At 39.1% G+C, this 10,122-nt stretch overlaps 1 protein-coding gene across 1 annotated transcript; it reads left to right on the forward strand.

Moving 5' to 3' along the window:
- Window positions 1–893: 893 nt before the first annotated feature.
- LOC130919116 (carboxypeptidase N subunit 2) lies at window positions 894–6,089 on the forward strand. Its single transcript, XM_057841552.1, has 2 exons — window positions 894–1,011; window positions 1,099–6,089. The coding sequence occupies exon 2, from the start codon at window positions 1,111–1,113 to the stop codon at window positions 3,388–3,390; it is 2,280 nt and encodes a 759-aa protein (XP_057697535.1). The 5' UTR covers window positions 894–1,011; window positions 1,099–1,110; the 3' UTR covers window positions 3,391–6,089.
- The last annotated feature ends 4,033 nt before the right edge of the window (window positions 6,090–10,122 follow it).

The following is a 10,122-nucleotide window of genomic DNA, read 5'->3' on the forward strand; positions in this document are numbered from 1 at the left end:
GGTTTTTTATTTTGCTCTTGTCTGCTTCCTTTCTCTCTGTCTGCCCCAAACCCCTTCCTTTCAGCTGCTTTCTCCTAATAAGTAAAACATTATGAACAACCACAATGGGAGTACATCAGAATCCTATTTGGCATATTAAACTGTTCAGTCTATAAGGACATTCAGATTCCCATTCTCCGTGTCTAAGCAGGTGAACAGGACTGTTTTTGTTTTTTGTTTTTTCAAATAATAATAGATAAATAAATATATTAATATAAATAAAATACAATAAAATAATAATAATGATAATAATATTGATAAGGAGCTAATCCAGGCCATTATAATTTGTTTATTCCAGGCTACTGTGTTTTTCAAAATTCGAAATTGGTTGGAAACTGCAGTAGCTGGAAAAAAATCACCCAAGCAAGGGGACAATTTACAAACTCCATTAAGGAAGTGCACGGGTGAGAACAAAATTTTAAACCTCGGAACTGTGAGTCAGACTTGCTTGCCACCACTCAACCTATTACACCATGCTTCTATTCTAAACAGAGTGCAGTATCCATTTAGAACCAAATGGACACTAAATCCAATTTTTTTTCATTCCACTTTTTTTTTTTTTTTAAAGACAACCTTAAATTATGAAACATAACTGTTGCTTAGATCTTAAAAGCAAAAACATTAATCCAATGGAATCCATTTATCCAAACAAGTGAAATCATAGCTGGAAATGCATATGGCAATGCTGTTCCTTTCTGGAGGCAGTTGAGTGCAAATTACAGACATTCAGTACAAATAGGAACACCAGAGATGTTTTTTTAAATGATTATTTTGGAGAGACATCACAACCTTGTGACGTAATTCGTTTGAGGAGGAAAAAAAATACTCAATTTCTGTCCTTATCTCCTGTCACAGGAACATGTTGGCCACACCCTGGAGGGTCGCTGCTAATATCAACATATAGACAAGAACTGCATTGCACATTCTGCCTGATGCAACCCTCTTCTGCATTCTGCAACAAGAAACAATCAGGTAGGCGGTCTATTTTTGCAATTGACTTTTAGAATATTTAATTTTTGATATGCAAATTGGGTTACAAAGTCTCTGTTTTTATTGTAGTAAAAACAAAACATGCAGAGACGAGACATCATTCTTTTTTTCCTGTTTTCACTGATGGACTACTTATGGACTCAAGACCAAGCATGTGAAAAAGAAACTGACTGCCCTTCAGAAAACCAAATTGTCTTTAGTGGAACAAGAGAAATCCCTCGTAATCTGAGTGCGGGTGTGACTGAAGTATTCTTTTTGGACAGTCACATCAAAACAATCCCTAAAGCAGCATTTGTGGAAAACCCTCAGTTGGAAAAAGTGGAGTTCATAAATACAAACACCAGCACTATTGAGCCAGGAGCTTTTGAAGGCCTTGTTAATATGAAGCTCGTTGAAATCTCCAGCACACCGCTGACGTCCATGCCAGTGGATGTCTTTTCAGGCCTCAGCAATCTGGAGGTAATTATTCTGAAATTGAACAAGATCCGTAATCTTGAGCGAGGTTTGTTTGAAGGTCTTAAAAAGTTAAAAGAGGTCCAGTTACATGGAAATGAAATTGCATCTATTGAAGATGAAACTTTCGATGGCCTCCAAAACCTTGTGATGCTTCATTTGGCTAAAAATCGCCTCACTGCAGTGAAAACCGCCTGGTTCTCTAAACTAACCAAACTGACCACACTGCGGCTTTATGAAAATCTACTGACTGCCATCCCAGAGGACATTTTTCACAATTTGCCAAATTTAAAAGAAATATCTTTGGCAAGCAACAAATTAACAGAACTATCTGCAAATCAGTTTCCCCATAAAGACAAACTAACAAAGATCGTATTGGATGACAATCTTTTGACAAATTTACCTGGAGAATTCTTTGTTGGCTTCCCTAATCTGAAAATATTAACCCTGCACAAGAACAAACTATCAAGCCTTCCACCTGTGCTTTTTGGGGAACTAACCAAAATGAAGGATTTAAACCTACGTCAAAACAATTTGTCTGACCTTCCAAAAGCCATATTCAGTCGTCTGAAGGGTCTGACCAAGCTAGATCTATCCAAGAATAACTTTTCTACTCTGTCACCCGACTACTTTGAAGGACTGAACAAACTTACTGATTTGAATCTTCTTAACAACAAGATAGACTCCCTTGATTCAGATGTGTTTGAAGAGCTTCCATCGTTGAAGACCCTGGATATGTCAAATAACAAACTTCAGACACTGCCTCAGAATATTTTTAAGTCTTTAACACATCTAACTAAAGTTTATCTGAATGACAATCCCTGGAAATGTGATTGTAAACTTATACATCTCCATCGCTGGATGAAGGCAAACTCTAAGACCCTCCGTAAACCAGTAGTCTGTTGGTATCCAGATGATCTTAAAGGACAGGAGATCAAGTCATTGGAAGAGGAGCAACTTATATGTCCTACTATTCCATTCACAACCACCATATTACATACAACTACCCCCACAACGTTAGGACTAACCACCACCCTCACAACAACAATGGCAAGCACTACGTGGTCAACCACCTTTACATCTACAACACCTTCAGCCACGACCGCTTCTACTACAGTTACTCCTGTAGAAACAACTACTGACATAAAGACGACACAGCAAACAACACCAGAGACCACCCCAACAACATCAATGGTTACAACAAGTGCACAAGTAACCACCACAATGACAGCTATTTTAACAACAACCATACCCACCACCACGATGATGCCGACCACACCAACAGCCACAATGACAACTGCTTCGCCCACAACAATTTTAACAACAACAGCTGCACTTATGGTCACACTGGCAGCAACCACACCCACAACAATTTTAACTACTGCCTCACCAAGTACCACTTTCACACCGACTCCCCAAATAACTACACCAACAGCTTTACCCACAATGATCTTAACATCAACAGCTACCTCTACTATTACATCTCCAGCAGCAACTATAATAACCACGTCACCTAGCACCACTAGCAAAATTTCAACCATAAATATAGAAGCAACAATCACAACAAATAAACCCACCACCCATGAGACGACCCAGCCTACAACTACTCTGAAGATGACATCTCTGCCGAAACGGACCACCCCAGTCGTTTTCACCTGCCCTGTACAGCCACGACTCGAGAAGTCACCCATTTCAGTACTTTCTTCTGATGACACAAAATATAGGCATTGCAAATCCCAGGCTCTCATGTACAGCACTCTTCTGCTGGTGGAGATCTTCTGCACATTAGTTCTGGCTAAATTCACCTTGTCTCTTTACCGACTACTGCTGTGCAGGGAAAGGATGCTCCACGATGTCAAACTCACCCACTTCTCCTACAGGAAAGAAGTCATCTTAAGGCCTTTGTAGCAGACAGAGAACTGAAGCCTCCAAAAATGTTTAAGCTACTCCCCAATTCCTCCATTACTAGATAACCAAGAGATTTTAATAACCTCATCCTTATACCTGGAATTTCCATATCTTTTCTGGAATTTGTTTCCTCCAACTGTCCGTTTGATGTATTGGATCTTATAAATGCATTGTAAGGATAAACCAAGGGCAGTTAGTGTTGCAGCACATGACTTTCCAGTGACTGCGAAGATGCCACAGGTGAAAAATATGACAACGGATTTTTGAGCATTTCATTGTCAGAATGGAGGAATCTATAGAGACGTTTCCTGAGCGAAACATGGGCTGCGCCATCTTGAAAGATGTCTGCTCCGAACTTCCGGTTTAGAAAAAAACAACATGAATTACGATTGAAGTGAGCAGTGTGTTGACTAAGTTAAAACTGCAAAATTAAAGCAGAGAAACTTACGGAATATTCAAAAATGGATTCTGCACGACGTAGATGAGATTGTATAAATGTTCTTATAACTTCGTTGATCATACGTGGACAAAATTATAACAACCTGTCAGCCTGTTTTGATGTGATGTGTAGAACGAAACGGTGGCCACTTGAGTGACCAAAATGAGGTGAAATTACAAATTACAGTGTATCACAAAAGGCAGTACACCCCTCGCATTTCTGCAGATATTTAAGTATATCTTTTCATGGGACAACACTAACAAAATGACACTTTGACACAATGAAAAGTAGTCTGCGTGCAGCTCATATAATAGAATTTATTTTCCCCTCAAAATAACTCAAAATATAGCCATTGCTATCTAAACCCCGAGCAACAAAAGTGAGTACACCGCATGGGAACTACGTACATCCCTAAATGTCCAAATTGAGTACTGCTTGTCATTTTGACTGTGGGCATGACACATTGCCTTTGTACTCCTCACCTGGTCGCCGCCACACATGTTGGAGACCATCAGAACCAAACAAATTAATCTTCGTCTCATCAGACCATAGGACATGGTTCCAGTAATCCATGTGCTTTTTTGACATGTCTTCAGGAAACTGTTTGCGGGCTTTCTTGTGGACTGTCTTCAGAAGAAGCTTCCTCCTGGGGTGACAGCCATGTACACCAATTTGATGTAGAGTGCGGCGTATGGTCTGACCACTAACAGGCTGACCCCCCACCTCTTCAATCTCTGCAGCAATGCTGACAGCACTCCTGTAACGAGTCACATGACATTTTGGAGGGAAAATGACAAACAGTACTCAATTTGGACATTTAGGGATGTACGTACTTCCCATGCGGTGTACTCACTTTTGTTGCTAGGGGTTTAGATATCAATGGCTATATTTTGAGTTATTTTGAGGGGAAAATAAATTAATTCTATTATATAAGCGGCACAGAAACTACTTTTCATTGTGTCAAGGTGTCATTTTGTCAGGGTTGTCCTATAAAAAGATATACTTAAATATCTACAGAATACGAGGGGTGTACTCACTTTTGTGATATACTGTATATTACATTTGCCGAATGCAGAGAGGCTGACACGGATTTTGTTGTTACAAGGAAATACTACAAGGTATGTACATTTAAACAAAAATAGTGTGTCATTCTTTTTTTATTGCAGATATTGATTGCAATAAAACATTTGAACAAATTGGTTCCATTTCTTGTTTTATTTAAAAGGTTTGGTGCATGTGCAAAATAGGTCAATAAATCACAATTTATAAAATGATTAGAAAAATATTAACGAACGTTGAGCAGACAAGGAATGTGTTATCAGACAGCAGAGCTTAAGAGAGCCAAACTTTCACCCGACATGACGAGACCCCCGGCGGCATTCAGACAGGCTTTCTCCCGCTGTCCTCGGTAATTCCAGCTCAAGGAGAGTATCTTAAAGTTGCTGCAGTTAAAAACCTCGGAGTTGGCTCTCCGAATCGAGCTGACGGTCCGCCGTGAAGCGAGCCACCGTTTGTCCCAGCCACTGCCACTCGGCCGCCCCCGGGAGTCGAGCCTTCATCAAAGTAGAACGCACGTAGTCTCGTTATATGTCAATCAGCGTACGATTTCAGTTGTCTTCCCTTTTCCTAACAATGTTTTCCAGCTGTAAACAAATGAACAAAAAACTTGTAACACTTGCATTTAGCGCTGACATAATTTTGCCATTTACACGTACTGATTAGCAACAGGCTAGCAGCAGATAACAGTAGTTGTAGTAAATAATATTAAAGACCATCATAATTACATTTATCATCGTAATAACAATATCAAAGGCAACAAGATGTTTCATGCGCAAAATTTTAGCTTAAGTATTTTTTGAGCAAAGGACATGAAAATGCAGGGATAGGAAGAACATACCTCCATAACACCAGCGGCAACATGGCTACAAAAACACCTGGTCTTTGTGGTGGCACAAGCTTGGTTCCACATCTGCCTTCATGAACATGTTGTCCTCCCCTGTCCCCATGATGGCAGATGGATGCGGTATTTCCAAATTGTCTTTTTTAAGGGATTTTGATGAGTAATGTTACTCCAGCTCCACTGTTGTTTTGAATGGAGAAATTCTAAAATGGAAGTTGCTCGCAGACATAAGGAAGTAAATCAGAAGTTCCTCGGAAACTTGTCTGTAGGAAAACTTTTCAATATGTTACTGAAACAACAAAATAAAGAGTTACTGCTTTGGCTGCAATGTAATATTACTCAGTATTGTCAAATATTGTCAAATAAACAACATATGAATTATTTTTTCATGCTTGATTTGTTGAACAATGTTTAATTAATTTAATTGTGACCCTATTTGGCATTTTATGAAATTACCTCACTCTTGGTCTTTAAAGTGGAATAGTGAATTGCACCAGTCAACAGCCTACAGCACACAGAAAAATGTAGTTACATGTTCAGCTATCCAGTATAATGTTTTATAAGTTTGACATGAGAGGGCATTATATTTTAGAAAGAAAGAAAGAAAGAAAGAAAGAAAGAAAGAAAGAAAGAAAGAAAGAAAGAAAGAAAGAAAGAAAGAAAGAAAGAAAGAAAGAAAGAAAGAAAGAAAGAAAGAAAGAAAGAAAGAAAGAAAGAAAGAAAGAAAGAAAGAAAGAAAGAAAGAAAGAAAGAAAGGAAGGAAGGAAGGAAGGAAGGAAGGAAGGAAGGAAGGAAGCAAGCAAGCAAGGAAGCAAGCAAGCAAGCAAGCAAGCAAGCATTATCTTGTCTTTTAATGTGTGATGCATTCAGCTGTCTGCTTATGTGTTTTTCAAAATTACTGCACTTAGGAACAGTTTCTTTCTCTCTCTCCAATTGTCTGACTTGCACCCAAGGGCGTAGGTTTGCATAGGGACGGTAGGGACAAAACTCTACCAACTTTTCAGGATGCTGAAATTGTCCCCACCAACTTTTAAGCAACCTAATTTGCATTATATAATTTGTTCAGTTATATAAGTCATTTAGAATCTCTTCCCATATGTTGTAACTATAAAACTGACACCACCAATTCAGTGAATCATTTTCATTATTTTCAGACTTACATTTACCCCTTTTTCAATTGCTGATTGAGCCCGTCCATGTTTTTTTCCTCAAACGCACATTTGATTGGCTGCTGACTTGACCCCCCCAACACCCACGCACACTCTCACATTGAAAAATTACCTTACATGTCGACATGCCGCCTCCTCCGCCCGCTTCGAAGAAGAGGGATTTTAGAAGTTGTTGTTGTTTTTTCGGCCAGCAGCCACTGTAAGTAATGTGAAAGCTTTAGTAGGAAACTGCTTCAACAAAAGAGTCCTCCTGTATGTGTATTCTACTATGTTAATGTTAATTAAACTGATAAAATATAGTGAACTCTGCATATGCACTGCAAAAACCCATCTCCTTGAAACTGAAAAAAAGAAAAGTTAAATTCCCTTGTTTTCAGTATAAATCTGCTAGAAATAAGTGAAATTATCTGCCAGTGTTTCAAGTAAATTTTACTCAGATTTCTTGAAACTAGAAAAATACCTAGCTGAAAATAAGCTTAACAGAATAATTTTAAGCAAAAAGCTTCTATATTTAATCTTTAAAAAACTTGTATGTCAAGAATAGATATTGTTCAAAACATTATTTGAAATCTTTTTTTATTTTATTTAGGTGAAAAATGACCGATTTTTAGATTTTTGGGCTTAATAAGAAGAAATGGTATTATTTACTTCTAGGTGGAAGAATCTGACACACTCATCTGTTAACTAGCCTTTAAAACTCAAAACAAGATGAATAAAATATTTCAACTAGATTTAAGAAAAATTATGTTATACTGTAAATCTGCAGTGTGAAAGTTAATATATATCATTACAGATTTATTTTGAATCAAGCATTTAGCCTATCAATTATTAGGTTCTTATTGGTGAGAAATGTAGCCCTGACCGCCGTTCACCCAATCTGTTTGGTCATATTAATGTCACCCACCCAGCAAAAAGTGTACATGCAGGTTGTGCTGTTATATTTTCCCTACCAACATTGAGGTGGAAAAGCGCTATATAAGTATAACACCATTTACCATTTACCATTTACCAAACCTACGCCCATGCTAAGTTGCACCACTTGACTTCTTACAGCAGGGGAAGCCAGAGAACCAAAGTGCATTGCAGAGTATGAGATGATCTTACACCACCTATGTTTCCGGAAATAAAATTACTGTTGTTTGGCTAAACTATATTCTGTATTGTCGTACAGCCAAAGTTGTCCTTTTGAAATGATGCACATGACCAATCCATGTTTTTGACGGTGACCGTGTATGTTTGTGGCAGTAAAATATCGTTTATAGCTGGTCTCATCACCTGCCTATTTAAACTAGCTGGAGCGCCACCATGTCGCCTGACAGTTTGTTAGTGCAGTACTTGCGTTTTGACTATTGACCTTGCATATCTGATCATCGAACTCTTGCTTTACCTTTGCCCACGCCTTGTACACTTGCCGCTCGACGGACCCCTGATGGCCTCCGAAGCACTGACACCTGGCTGACAGTTTTGTGGCTGAATAAACTGTTTTCTGTCCCACCCTCGCAATCTCTCATGCCTGTTTTGCGGCTCTGCACCCATACCTGTAGCAGCTACGAATAATTTGGAAAACATGACATACAGTGGGGCAAATAAGTATTTTGTCAACCACTAATTGTGCAAGTTCTCCCACTTGAAAATATTAGAGAGGCCTGTAGTTGTCAACATGGGTAAACCTCAACCATGAGAGACAGAATGTGGAAAAAAACAGAAAATCACATTGTTTGATTTTTAAAGAATTTATTTGCAAATCATGGTGGAAAATAAATATTTGGTCAATACCAAAAGTTCATCTCAATACTTTGTTATGTACCCTTTGTTGGCAATAACGGAGGCCAAACGTTTTCTGTAACTCTTCATAAGCTTTTCACACACTGTTGCTGGTATTTTGGCCCATTCCTACATGCAGATTTCCTCTAGAGCAGTGATGTTTTGGGGCTGTCGTTGGGCAACACGGACTTTCAACTCCCTCCACAGATTTTCTACGGGGTTGAGATCTGGACACTGGCTAGGCCACTCCAGGACCTTGAAATGCTTCTTACGAAGCCACTCCTTTGTTGCCCTGGCTGTGTGTTTGGGATCATTGTCATGCTGAAAGACCCAGCCACGTCTCATCTTCAATGCCCTTGCTGATGGAATAAAATTTTTACTCAAAATCTCTCCATACATGGCCACATTCATTCTTTCCTTTACACAGATCAGTCGTCCTGGTCCCTTTGCAGAAAAACAGCCCCAAAGCATGATGTTTCCCCCCCCCCCCCCATGCTTCACAGTGGGTATGGTGCAATTCAGTATTCTTTTTCCTCAAAGCACGAGAATCTGTGTTTCTACCAAAAAGTTCTATTTTGGTTTCATCTGACCATAACACATTCTCCCAGTCCTCTTCTGGATCATCCAAATGCTCTCTAGCGAACCGAAGACGGGCCTTGACGTATACTTTCTTCAGCAGGGGGACATGTCTGGCAGTGTACGATTTGAGTCCCTGGCTGCGCATTGTGTTACTGTAGCCTTTGTTACTGTGGTCCCAGCTCTCTGGAGGTCATTCACTAGGTCCCCCCGTGTGGTTCTGGGATTTTTGCTCACCGTTCTTGTTATCATTTTGACACCACGGGGTGAGGAGGGAGTTGAAAGTCCGTGTTACCCAACGACAGCCCCGAAACATCACTGCTCTAGAGGAAATCTGCATGGAGAAAAGGTCCAAAATATCAGCAACAGTGTGTGAAAAGCTTATGAAGAGTTACAGAAAACGTTTGGCCTCTGTTATTGCGAAGAAAGGGTACATAACAAAGTGTTGAGATTAACTTTTGGTATTGACCAAATACTTATTTTCCACCACGATTTGCAAATAAATTCTTTAAAAATCAAACGTGATTTTCAGTTTTTTTTTTTTTCCACATTCTGTCTCTCATGGTTGAGGTTTACTCATGTTGACAATTACAGGCCTCTCTAATATTTTCAAGTGGGAGAACTTGCACAGTTAGTGGTTGACTAAATACTTATTTGCCCCACTGACACTGTATATAACATAACATCTTTTAATGGGCAACTCAGTCACCTCGTTGTGTGGGTTTTTTCTAAATCAGTGTTCTTAACCTTGCTGAAAGGTACAAAACCCTATGAGTTTCCTTACATCCATTCACAGAACCCCTCGGAATTGGATAATATATATATATATATATTTTTTTTTTTCAATTTGTTTTTCCGATTAAAATCTGTTACAGTTACGCTAA

The sequence above is a fragment of the Corythoichthys intestinalis genome, chromosome 7, assembly GCF_030265065.1.
Source record: "Corythoichthys intestinalis isolate RoL2023-P3 chromosome 7, ASM3026506v1, whole genome shotgun sequence".
Classification (NCBI taxonomy): domain Eukaryota; kingdom Metazoa; phylum Chordata; class Actinopteri; order Syngnathiformes; family Syngnathidae; genus Corythoichthys; species Corythoichthys intestinalis.

Coding starts and splice junctions, on each gene's coding strand:
- LOC130919116 (XM_057841552.1), top strand. CDS start 1,111: ATGCAGAGACGAGACATCATTCTTTTTTTCCTGTTTTCACTGATGGAC.